The sequence below is a fragment of the Cryptomeria japonica genome, chromosome 3 (genome assembly GCF_030272615.1).
Source record: "Cryptomeria japonica chromosome 3, Sugi_1.0, whole genome shotgun sequence".
NCBI classification, from domain to species: domain Eukaryota; kingdom Viridiplantae; phylum Streptophyta; class Pinopsida; order Cupressales; family Cupressaceae; genus Cryptomeria; species Cryptomeria japonica.
The window spans coordinates 558289399-558302454 of NC_081407.1; the positions used below are offsets into that span (position 1 = coordinate 558289399).

Consider the following 13056-nt stretch of genomic DNA (forward strand, 5'->3'; position numbering starts at 1 on the left):
ACTAAATGTAGCCCAATTTTTCCTAATTAATTGAAGACAACTTTTTTCTTTTGATTTGTTAATTTATTCCCAAGAAAGACTTTTGTACTGTACTTCCAATCTTGCAACATTCACCTCTACATGAGTTCAAATCAGGAATAATTGGAAATGAAACGCTATTGTCATTAATGCATTCAGCTATGCTTTGAAGAAAAATACATACAAGATTCTATGCCTAGAAGAAATGTGGCAATGACACTTTCAAAAATCAATCAACGTTTTTATCACAAATTTGTATTTAGGTACAATGATCACTTAAGACTGGTCAAAATGTCAAAATATTTGAAAAGGTTACAAAATAATATTCAAGCATTCAATCTTGTTACCATATTTATTTCACAACTGCAAAAACTGGCAACATGATTGCTCATGGCTTTTAGTACAAGAGAATAAATTAGAAGTTTTGAAAATTGTAATAGACAACTATACCACAAAAGCCCTCTATCATTACTATCCGATCGACACAGATACAAACATATGAACTTAAGTTTCCACTGATTGTATTTTGCAGGGGCTGAAAATAAAAATGCCAACCTTAAAGGAATGTACTACAAGAAGGAGCCATTTAACACAAGGAACTTCAAGGATCCATCTTTCCAAATTTGTTGTACTCATTGCTCACCACCAAGAGTAGACATTTAACATGAAGAAACTTCAAGAATCCAGCCTTCCAAATTTAACGTATGCCTGCACACTGAACCCATAAGCAATTTCTTTTAGTAAATTTAACTACAACTACTACTTCATCTCAAAGAGGATGCTTCATGTTCCATCAACTAAAAGAAAGCTAAATTAGATTCAAAAATCATCTCTGATCTACCTAAAAAAATGCTTCCCGGTTGCCATCTCCTAATACTTATTTGTATGTGATTCACACAAGCAAAGATGAAAAACATCAAATGAATGTGTGGTCAGATGCTACAGGGGGGAAACTGCTACTCGACTGACAAAAACAGCTGTTTTAAAAAATTAGCTGATGTTTGTGAAAAGAAGATTATTGCATTTTACATCTTCACATGATAGAAGTACGTTATGCAGATAAAAATAATGATGAGCCCCTGAAAAATCTCTCACCAAACAACTAGATCAAATGACATATTCACTTTCTTGGCAACATACCTATATTGCCTAAATATAATTGGTATTTGATCTGTGCTCCCTACATATTATTTATACAGAAAAATACCTGCCATTCTACTGAACAAGTGATAGAATTGCATTATCCATTGTATATGTACTGTAAAAATATAATACATGAGTAACTACGATACTCGAAAGTTTAAAGCAATGACATAACATAAGAAAACAGATGCAACTGTACATAAACTAGATTGCAAATTTTTTTCAAAAAACAAAATTCAGTAAGGCTGAACTGTCAGGAAATTCAGCAGATATGCTATCATACTGCCATTTGAACACTGTAAACAAAGAATGGTATTCAAATGAAAGTCAACAAAATAACCAGCCAAGTAGGCTACAGGCACTGGAGCATTCTTTCAAACTACATGTATTGATTCCTGTAATCAATATCAAGAATTGCAGCACCATCTAACAAGAAGTTATCTGAATAGAGCACCAATTCATAATGAAATAATATCAGCCATAAAACCTGGAGGCTATTGCATAGAATAGGTTATCATTTGGCCACTTCAAATACATTTTATCAGCACCATGTACAGTAAACCACATCATATGCCAATGCCATATACTCTGAATAATCAGTGTATAGTTTTACTGATCACGGATAGCACACATACGAGGAGACAAGTTCATGATACTGTGCGCCCATAACATACTGAAGCAATATAAAGATTCTTGGCCCATTTCTCCTGAAAAACAAAACCAATATTAATTTATTTTTCAAAGATAATCATATATTTAATTTGCTCTTAGGTACACCATTCAGTGTCGTAGATCTGACCTTAACATGTGTACTGGGAAAAGCTGAAGTCCGAAGGGTTTCTTGAGTTTCATCTGTCAGTTTCCTCTTTGGAACACTCAGGATGAAAGCAGCTTGATCCGAAGTTGCAGCAGTAGCAGTTATTCTATAACCATTCTCCCATCGCCTGTGAATACCTTCACTTGGATAGAGGAAATCGAGTTCAACAACCTACAAATGACAAAGACCTACATTTCAGATATAGTTTTCAACTTTAACAACGTTTGTGTGCAATATAGATGCATAACCTTTGTTCTAAATATCATCCTTTTAGAGAAAATAAAATAATTAAAAAACCTGATCCGAAAACCCTGCATTCCGAGACATAACCACACCCCAGCGAGTAGCAGCAGTTGTCATAGATGTTACATAAAAACCCTCTCTCCACTTCTTATTGATCCACTTGAATGGAAACGAATCGCTGACCTTATATGACTGCTGTGTATAGGGTGTTCCTTGAAGAAAAAAAAGCCAATTATAGACATGTAAGGGATAATGCAACCACAAAAAAATAAATGAACCATGGCAATAACCAACAAAGCTCACTATCTTCTTTTACTTGATGGTAGCGTTGAACATGTGACCAACGTTTGAAACTCTCAAAATAATTGCAAATGATAATGACTGTTACATCCAATTGACAAATTCTTAGCATACCTTTGGACATGACAACCAACGAACTGCCATTTGTTGCACCAGCAATGGCACTAATATAGTAATTTTTTTCCCACTGCTCCATAATCCATTCCTGTTACAAGAGCAAGATAGCAATGTCAATTGAATTCCTGCAAAAACTACATTCTAAAGAAAAAGCAGTTCACTCAGTTGACCAAATTTTTTCTTACAGAATCACATTAATTCAATATAAAAGGTGACAGAGATCATAAACCTTGTGTAAGAAAACAGCAGAAAGATCATAAACTTGAGAATTGAACCCTGTCCCCGCATCCATAATCAGTGCCCACAGGTTTGTACAAGAAGCCACACAACTAATGTACAATCCATCTTCATTTCCTTTCTCAACATGCTGGTGAAGTCGGGTGTCAGCAACATTATAGTGATATCTGGCCAAGTTTATTTTGAAGAGAAAAAGATTAAATGCAACATTCAACATATAAAATAATAAAAGTCATACAGATTTTAATAATGCCAAAAAATACTACTTAATCAAAATTTCTCATAAATCCAAGAGAGAACTTAAACATATAGTTCATCAAAGATCAATTTACGAGTATATGTTGCATTCATGTACAATACACATGCATGCACGTTCATATTTATTGATACACAAATACAAGTTTGTGGCACAGGTGCTATTAGACTATTTGTGTGTCTAACATCTGTATTGCATGTGACCCACCATTCATAAACAGGTGATACTCAATTGAGAATCACTTCCTCAAAACACTTGTAGAATTAGAAAAAAATAACTAATGCCATAAAAATGAGCCTAACTTGCACATATCTCACACATTAAACTTGCCTTCGCATCAATCACTTATCCCTAATATAATGATAGAAATTTCAAGGATTCATACTAGACTATAAACACCACAAACTTTGACCATATCATTTAAGTTACAGAAGAAAACTTTTACATCCCATATAAATATACCAGGCCTGTAACATGGCTTAGTGCTTGAAATGTCGTGTGATTCAAAAATCTAGCAAAAGGAACAACATCATGTTGAAAACCCCTTAACTTGCATGGATTCTGACACAAATAGATATGGATCTAAAACAGGACAAATTTTTTAATCCAAGACAGCTGACCTATGGCATCTGCGAAAATTCGTAAGACATGCATGCATATATTCAAAACAGCATGATAAAATATAGACAATTTGTTACATCATTTAACATCTATTTATTTTGAAATATAATAAAATGCTAGAATTTAAAAAAACATTAAGATATGAAACATGGGAAATAGCAGCCTGCATATACTAGTAAATGACGCAAGGGATACACCATAGCCACAAATCACTTAGAAAATGAGCACAAGAATGAAAACAAAAAATTCTAAACTCAACAGTCAAATAATAGGACATAAATTTAACCTGGCAGGTTAATTGAGTACTTCTATCAGTATAATAAAATAAGCAGGCCATAATGTGATTATGACGTTTCATTTTATGTTTGTTTGTTTTGCATAGATGCGAGATTTGATTGCTCTCATAGACCAATGATTGTCTATTTCGGCATTCCCTTAAAAGATTAATCAAAATTACTTTAATATTTAAAGGTATTTTACTTTTTTCCAGTGTTGCTCTTTAATTAGTATATATTCATACTTAAAGATTGACATCATTTATCCTGTCTCCTACTCCTGCTTATTTTATCCAGTTCCCTAAGGCTTGATCCTATGCATCAACCACAGCCAAAAAGGTTATGTATGTGCTGAAGAATGGACAGTCTCTCTGTTGTACATATCAATATGGCTGTACGACATAATGTGATACATAGGAATTTCATAAAACTAGAATGACACAGAACTTCTGCTCTATTCCTTGACATAATTTAGTAAAATTTCAATGATGAGATCTTGCATTTGAAATGCATTCTACACTACAAAGGTAGGCAAAATTCCACCCAGATTGGACATAAAAGAAAGAAAATAGCAACCCACGTATTCTGATGAGTGAAACAAGAAACACTCCAAATCCAAAAATCAAATAAATGATAAGGACCATAGTGAGACTAAATCACTGTAAAGTCAACAGGCAAAGTATAGGACACAATAAATGTGGCAGGATCATTCATTACTTTACTTGTCACTGTGATTGAATAAACTTGTTACAATGTGATCATAATGTTTCATTTTATGTTCAATTCTGTGCAATGAGAATTCAGTAACTCTCATCAATCAATGGTATTCTCTTAGCAGATTAATTAAAAATGCAGGAGCCGAGATCCTAAATTGATAAGTTCTGTTAGTAATCTGATACTGTATGGTGTATAGGGGCTTAGAGCCCATTTTGTAAAGAATAGTATATAGATTTTGGGCAGATGGGGCTAGGAGTTTCAGGTTTATAGGTTGTTTTGTGAAGTTGCTTTGTTGTTCAGGCACAATACAGACATTGTAAATCTTTTTGATAATTAATATAAAGAAACAATCACCAATCAAAAAAAACAGATTAATTACAATGATTTAATATTTGAGTGTGTTTTACTTATTTCCAGTCTTGATCCTTAATCAATAGATGATCATGATTAAGGGTTGATGTCCCTTGTCCTGACTTCTTCCCCTTTAGATTATTTTATCCAATCCCTCAAAGTTTCAAACATTGACCCTATGCTCCAACCACAACAAAAAAGTTGTATACTTATGCCCCACCCACATCCCATACTTGACTATTACTTGAAAGTATGTATGGAAGGAAGGAAATTCTCTTTCAGTTGTAGATATCAATATTACATTTGGCATAAGTGGATATGTAGGATTTTATTTTTCATAATTACTAGTATCCCATAGAACCTATGTTTTGTCTTCCTTGATAACTTAGTACAAATTCACTAACAAGGTCTTTAGTGTGAAATACATTTCACTCTATAAAGGCAAGCAAAAGTTCACCAAATTCAGGAGGCCATTTGATGTTTAAGCAGACTACTGATTTATACTTTAAACTAAATTAATAAAACTGGAATATGGATTCTACAATGCTGCTAAATGAAAATGTCAACAAGACAAATGATATGCATCTGCTCATTCTTTTGCCTAGATGTGTATTAAACCATGAACATAAAACCAAGTTAGACTTCCCTAATTCTTTTGCCTAAACATGTATTCAATTGTGAATAAATAATCAACTAAAACTTCTTAGAAATTCAGAACATAAAAATAACTAATACAAATAAACTAAATAAGTTTGAAACTCGACACCAATCATAGGAATTAAACATAATCCCTGTTATAATGGATGGAAATCTATACCAGCACTGCAAAATAGATATCATGCCCTTAACGTGGCTTCAGTCTGGAACTCGAGACGTTACCTTTGTTTCATAGGTCGTCGGGCATTATAAACAGATATCCACTGTGTTGCCGGAGCTCCAAACCGAACCCTCTTCTTGGGTTGTTCATCATCATCAATATCAATCAGCATTCTTGCACGCTTCTGGCCAGCCTGTTTATTTGCAGAAAATGCATGTATATTAAAAAATGCAATGAATATCAACACGAGACACAAAATGAAAATTTATCATAATCCAAGTAATAAGGTGTTGAAAACAGAACTCCAAGAAATCTAGGTGCTATTCAAAGGATTTCAGATACTTTGAATTTAGTAATTACTCAAGATAATTTCTTTATTTCAACAACTCTGCAACCAGCATTCCATGGACTTGAAGAATTTACTGCAAAATTTCAAAAATTCTTCCTATTCCTAATATTCCTAGAGATCTCAAGCCAAAAAATTTGTTCCTATCAATTTCAAAACCTTAGAGACATTCAGTCTAATCCACATTGCAAACAATTCCAGAACTTAGAAACTTGGGCCAGTGAAAGATCAGTGACCTTTTGAGCTCCATCTGTATTAATTGGTCTTGTAGATACATTTGGTCCAAGAATGCCTTCAAAAAGAGAAATAAGCTTCAAATAATTTGGCTCTTCATCAAATTTCATATTTGTCACAGCCTCAAGAAATTGTCGGAAAGGAACTGGACAGAAGCAGCAAAGCATTTCAGGAGAAGTTGCCATCTTCTTTTTACAAACAAGAAATCCCTTGTTATCACCCTGCAAGAAAAATAATTTGGGATCACGAGTCATGAAAAAAGAGGAAACCCTTAAAGAGAAGCCCTGCGAAACAACATACAGGATACACGATTAGTATACATACCTGGTAACCTTGCCAAGGCAACCTGCCACGGAGAAGAAATATCAAAGTATATGCCAATGACTCAAGGTCATCTCTTCTACTTCCTGTTCTCCCCAAATGTGCATGTACACTTGCATATCTTACAGTACCTCTGAAGAGAATAATAACAAACATTAATTGATAAAATCAACATTTGATTTGTTTTGAAATCAAACTACAAACACAATCCATTTTCCAAGCATCCAAGAAGTATACTATGTAAGTAAAGAAAGCAAAGCATGACCTGATAGAAGACTTAATGAAGCCATAAACAATATAACAAAAAACAAAACAATGTAATGAAATGACACTAACCTAAAGACATCCGGACGCTGATCATATTCAACATGTAGACCAGATGATGAATCCTTCCACTTTGAGGCTACACAAAAGAAAAGTATTAAATTTTAATTAATGTTCATAACACGATGGTTGACATTTCTGGATTTTATGAACAAAATCTGGAAAAAGAGCAGCAATGGAGAAACAAAAGTTTTGGTTGAAGAAACAGTTCACAAAGATAGATCTAAAGAATAAATTCATAGAGTACCTCAAGCAGACCACATTCAGGATGATGGCATTTAATTTTAAGAGAATGTTAGACAACTCAGTAAGAACATGGAATAGAAATATCTCACCTAATCCAAGATCTACAAGGAAGAGCTTTTTCTCATCAGAAGTTGCAGGTTGTCCAAGTAAGAAATTTTCAGGCTTCACATCTCCATGAACAAAACTGAAGCCAATGCATAGAACTTATTCAGTAATGCACAGCAAATAACAATCAACATAACAAACTACTCCAAAAATAGGTATACCCTCTAGAATGAAGTTTCTCAAGTATTGATATTGCCTCCACAGCAATGCATGCAACCATCTCAGTGGACATCCTGTTCAACAAAGTATTCCCTCAAGATGTCAACTGTGTATTCCATTGGTAAACAAACTTTCAGCCAAACGTATAGATTGACAGGTTAAACAAAACAAGCAATTACTTACGCTTGCCCGGATGAATTCCATACATCCCAAAGGCTTGGTCCTAACATGTCCATAACCTATGCAAAACATTTGATAGTTTGGCCATTAGAACCACCAATAAAAAATTAGAAAACTAATAAAGCCTATTGTTGTCATCATTATATATGATTAACTGTACTATGGTCTAAAACCTCAAACAATATCACAAGTTTTCAAAGCATAAGTACACTACAGAGAAGAAGAAATCATGATTTCTCTACTACCAGAATGTAATAGTCACCCTGACGCCCTTTGTAGTGTACCCAAGGCAATCCATAACTGCCATTTAGAGTACTGAAACAACATAATGACAAGTGGAGCACATAGTTAAAAATTACAAATTTTAAATTTGCAGAAGCACAAACTTAGATACTACAAATTTCAAATTTGCAGCCACAGTCAGCTATTGCTGATGATTATGGATGAAGATACATACTTGTAAACTTGCCACTCATAAGGGGGGCCATAATTACAACCCTTACTAGTGCGATGCTCAAACTTCAAAGCAACCTGAATGAGAAAACAGAAGCAAAAATTCACTTCTATAAATATAAGCATATGCCATAATCCCTTTGAAATAACTACACAAGATATAGTGCCACAACTAGCAACTGTATTGTAGGAAATAAAATAATCATATTACATTCTCCAAGCAAACAATACAAGTACCTCTACAGCATCTGGGCCTGTGCGTTCTGTACCACCACTTACCCTTCGGCCAACATATACCTGACCAAACCCACCTTTTCCCAACTTCCTTTCAATCTTGTAGATTGGGGAATTTCCTACCTGAACCTGTATACTCAAATAAGGGTAGAATAGAATTCTTGGATTAATATTAAATAAAACATTTTTCATGGCCTAAAAGTAAATTAGCACCACATTTTCCTGATCATTAATGGATAATCATCTATTAAAAAAGATTAAAGAATCTTCACTTTCTTATACTTAAATGATAGAATAAAAATAAAACTGCACAACCGGGATGAATGCATACCCTAAATGATAGAATAAAAATAAAACTGCACAACCGGGATGAATGCATACCCTAAATGATAGAATAAAAATAAAACTGCACAACCGGGATGAATGCATACCCTCTCTGGAAGTGGTGTGGTGCTTCCTTCCTCCTCCCCTCCCAGTAATTTATCGCCACTCTTCTCATCCATACCTTGGTTCTTAGCTGCAACGGCTTCTCTTGCTATTAAGTTCAAATCAGGTTCAGCTCTTGCTTGGACAGCCAGAGGTAAAACTTCAACTGGTGCCTCTAGTTTAGTAGATCTAACACCTCTGCCCCTACCAGCAATCCTCTGTCTTCCACCACCAGCAGCAGGCTTCGCTTCAGCAACTTTTACAGCAGGCACATTCGAACCCCTTCCTCTTCCTGCAGCTCGCCTGGTCGCTCTATTAGGAAGCTGCTCTGCTAAGGCCTGATCAATATTGGTTTCCGGCAAATTTACCAAATTCTGAACCTGTTTCGATTTCAGTCGAGGTTGGCGAACTCCACTACGCAACTCTGGCATCCTTTCCCCATGCAATTCACAGTGACATCAAATTTTTCCACCGTTCCCAGCCAAAAACCCTTTCCTCCCTTGGTTTTCTTCCCTTATATTAATCGCATAAGTTATGCGCCTGCAAACCCCTAAAAACCTTGAATCTTCAATATATCAAAACCTAACCTAACCTAACTGATAGCCTTTGCAGAACTGGAACTCCAAAACGCCAAACAGTCAAGAAATCCGATCATTAAAAATACCGAAGGAGAATGTAATCTCACAATAAGATCAGGTTTTGAGATTATTTTTGACAAGTTTCATTATTTATGTTTATCTATCTGGAAGCATCTATCACGTGTCCTCTTTCATTTCATATAACCACAAAATAAGTGTTTACAGACAGGAAACATCATATTTTATCTAAATCGAGACGGCGACACAGCCACGGGAAAATGCCTCTGGTTTATTATACAAAATGAAACACAACAAAGACCTCGGAATTGCTTCCATTTCCAGGACCTTTCAGTTTCATTGAAAGGCTAAAGCAGGGAAATTACGCAGCGAAAAACTATCCACTTTGATTTCTTGATGATGAAATATAAACTTGTTTCCAAGAAGCAAAGCATATGAATAGAAATCAACATACCTTTAATAGCAGAAAGATTAGCTTGAGAAGTCCGGCTGAATCAAAGCTCAGGTCGTTCGAAAAAAAGAACGGCAAAGATTAAAAATTTGCAGGATCTGGATGGAAAATAAGAGGATCCTTCAAAATGAGGGTCTTGATTCTTCTTATTCGTGTTATATTTACTACCTCCCTCCCAAAAAAGAAGAGGCGGAGGCAAAGGCTCGCTGCAACACCGACTCCTTTCACATTATTTCTCTTCCTAAAATTGTTTTCTTAATCGAATTTGCTTTATCCTGATGGTTTACTTTCCACGTGATTTTGCTTACTTGTAGTCTTCCTCCCTCAAGAGGGAAAACGAAAATGAGAATGAAAATGTGGCAAAAATAAAATTAAAATATATATATATATATATATATATATTTACCCCGTCGTTGATATTTTGGAATTTAAAAATATACACTTAGCTGTGTCTTTCTCACCGTAGCATTTACCTGCTTTACCAACAAACAGCATGCCAACATGCTCACCTTTTATCGATCGATCAATGGGGAGACCTAAACAAAACGAGGGATTTTCGTGTTTTAGTGTCACTTCACGAATTATAAAATAACGTTCACAAATATCCCACGGTAAATTAATTAATCCACGATACTATATAATTATTTTTAAAATAAAAGTTGGAACTTTAATGGTGAAAATTTATTGTAATGAATTTTTTCTTTATATTTTGGGCTGTTTTGATAAGAATGTTTTTTATGTCATAACAAATGTATAAATGGCATGTTTTTAAATTGAGAATGGATGTACAATTATTTTGTTAAGGATTAATTTATATTGTCTTCGATGTGAAATAGAAAGGTAGAAAAAGTCAAAAGAGGTTTGAGAAGAGAGGCTTTGTATCTTGGAGGAAGGACTCTGAAAATAGAAAAGCATTGTATATTAGATTGCATGCAATGATATCAGAGATAGCTACATAAGTGATTTATTAATGGCTTTTTTCCAAGATTTATTCAGCATTGAATAGGTGGTGAGAATGGGAGAGCTCATTATCAAGCTAAATTCTAGAAGATGAATGCTTCATTGTGCTAAATTAATAGGGTCTATTGTCCCAAAGAATTTATTTGGCCTCGTGGATGTTAAAAGACTACTATTATATTATATTCTAATTAAGTTGTATCCATTCATATTTGTACTCTTTTCAAGGGATTGATTTTATATTTGATTATAAGTGTCATCCTCGATTACATCATCATTCACAAAAGTGATCTTGACTGCTTTTGCACTCATATAAATGACCCCTTTGGTTTTAATTTTAAATTGTATCTTTACGATCTTTGTGTGACAATCCAAGATGAGAGAGTGTTTCACCTATTACTCTTAGTGTTGTATTTATATGTGTAACCTTAAATCTTTTTAAATCATTAGTCATCTCATGCTAGAATCAATTGTCATGATCTAGAGTTGTCATTACTGTAGATGTCTAAAAATGGTCAACGCTTGCGGAGTCATACTTTAACATCTGCGCATTGCCTTATTTTAGGGTTTTTGCGTCGCATTAACATTTCTTCTATGTTGCGCACTTGGTCTTTATCATTTGCGAGCATCGGGTCTTTCTTCTGCATTCCTCATGTTTATCACTGTCGAATTTGGTTTTGTCGATAGCAATCTTCAGTCATGATTTTGGTCGATCTTGTCAATCTCTTATCAACTTGTCAATCTTGTCATTTTGCGATCGATTCGTCATCAATCCTTGTCCTTTTCAATCATGTCAATTTGGATCAATTAGTCATTGTTCCTCGTCGATTGGCACCTATCAATTTGATCTCTTTGTCAATCTTGGTCAATTTGTCAACCAATCTCAATCATTTATCAACATTGGTCCCTTGTCAATCAAAATCATGATCAAATCGACATTAATTTCTTGTTATTTTGACCTAATTCCTGGTCCTCTTATTTCTAGGGTTTTATGATTTGCTCATTTAATCCTTTTCTTCTTCTTAGTGGGTTAAATAAATCTATTTATTTAGTCCTAGGTCTTTTTCATGAATTAATTAATGGATGAAAACCTATTGATTAATTCACCTAATTTCTATTTCATCTTTTTCCTCATTTTTCCAATTTACTAATTTCTCCTAATTCCTAATTTCTATTTCTCCTATTTTCTTCAATTTTTCTAATATTTCCCCTAATTTCATGGGAATGGCATTTCAATTTTGTCATAATTTGTCATAATTTGTCAATCAATCAATTTTGTCATAATTTGTCAATCAATCAATCGTGTCATAATTTGTCATAATTTTATCAATCAATCAATCTTGCATGTCAATCTTGTCATAATTTGTCATAATTTTGTCAATCAATCAATCTTGCATAGAAAATGTCAATTTTGTCATAATTTGTCATATTTGTCATTCTTGATTTGAAATTTCCTTTCAAATCTCTTCATGCTAATCTTGTCATCTCTCCAATTTGTCTATAAATTGGATGATTTTCTTCAATCGAGATCTAATCACATTTTCAAAGGATCAATCACGCTTCTAGTATCCTTACGCTGCCATTTCATCTTGTCAATCTTGCTTTCATACTATGCTTTTGCATTTGTAGGTGAGATCCACAAACAAAGTAATTTGAAGGAGAAAGAAGGACAATGGAGAATTATGGAGGAGATATTCGCGTTTGTAATGTTTTGCATTTGGTTTGATTATCTTGTCTTCATATCTCTATTGAATGTTTTTAGGATTTCTTATCATTGCAATCTAGTTTTTGTGGTTGAGCTAGTTTAATATCTAATTGCTTTGATGAATTCCAAATTCCTATCTACATTTTCTGGTGAACCCGACGTGAACTAACCATTTAACCATGTTGTGAGTGCCTTTTGAGTTGTTTGCACGTGAAAACCCAAGAAACAGGGTAACTCAGGGCTTTCTGGACACTTCTGTGCCTGTGTAGAAGGGATCTGCGACTATGTAGGAGGGATCTGCGCCTATGTTAAGGAGATCTGCGCCTGTGTCAAAGAGATCTGCACCTGTGTCAAGGCATTCTGCGCCTGTGTCAAGGCATTTTGCACCTGTGTTGAGACATTCTGCG

General features: G+C 34.4%; 1 protein-coding gene across 4 annotated transcripts; it reads right to left on the minus strand.

Annotated features, from left to right (window-relative positions):
• Positions 1 to 343: 343 nt before the first annotated feature.
• LOC131029905 (casein kinase 1-like protein HD16) lies at positions 344 to 10305 on the minus strand. 4 transcript variants are annotated; one of them, XM_057960577.2, is made up of 18 exons: positions 9991 to 10305; positions 8946 to 9480; positions 8518 to 8643; positions 8285 to 8358; positions 8073 to 8142; positions 7831 to 7886; positions 7650 to 7721; positions 7473 to 7567; positions 7150 to 7216; positions 6817 to 6946; positions 6495 to 6713; positions 5975 to 6105; positions 2868 to 3042; positions 2636 to 2726; positions 2276 to 2433; positions 1961 to 2149; positions 1797 to 1868; positions 344 to 733 (listed from the first exon to the last, which is right to left on the minus strand). In XM_057960577.2, the coding sequence occupies exons 2-17, from the start codon at positions 9369 to 9371 to the stop codon at positions 1809 to 1811; spliced, it is 2139 nt and encodes a 712-aa protein (XP_057816560.2). In that variant the 5' UTR covers positions 9372 to 9480; positions 9991 to 10305; the 3' UTR covers positions 344 to 733; positions 1797 to 1808. The 4 variants fall into 4 exon arrangements, with proteins under 4 accessions (XP_057816560.2, XP_057816559.2, XP_057816562.2 ...); XM_057960576.2 differs by lacking the exon at positions 344 to 733 and having other exon boundaries at positions 1333 to 1868; positions 9991 to 10304; XM_057960579.2 differs by lacking the exon at positions 344 to 733 and having other exon boundaries at positions 1333 to 1868; positions 8946 to 9490; positions 9991 to 10304.
• Positions 10306 to 13056: the final 2751 nt, after the last annotated feature.

Bases quoted from the DNA above. Each gene is read 5' to 3' on its own strand.
- LOC131029905 (XM_057960577.2), bottom strand. From the start codon at position 9,371: ATGCCAGAGTTGCGTAGTGGAGTTCGCCAACCTCGACTGAAATCGAAA. The intron at 7,887-8,072 runs GTAGTAGAGAAA...TGTTTTGCATAG, and splicing joins AGGGTGACTATTACATTCTG to GTTATGGACATGTTAGGACC. The intron at 7,217-7,472 runs GTGAGATATTTC...TCTTTTGTGTAG, and splicing joins CCTTGTAGATCTTGGATTAG to CCTCAAAGTGGAAGGATTCA.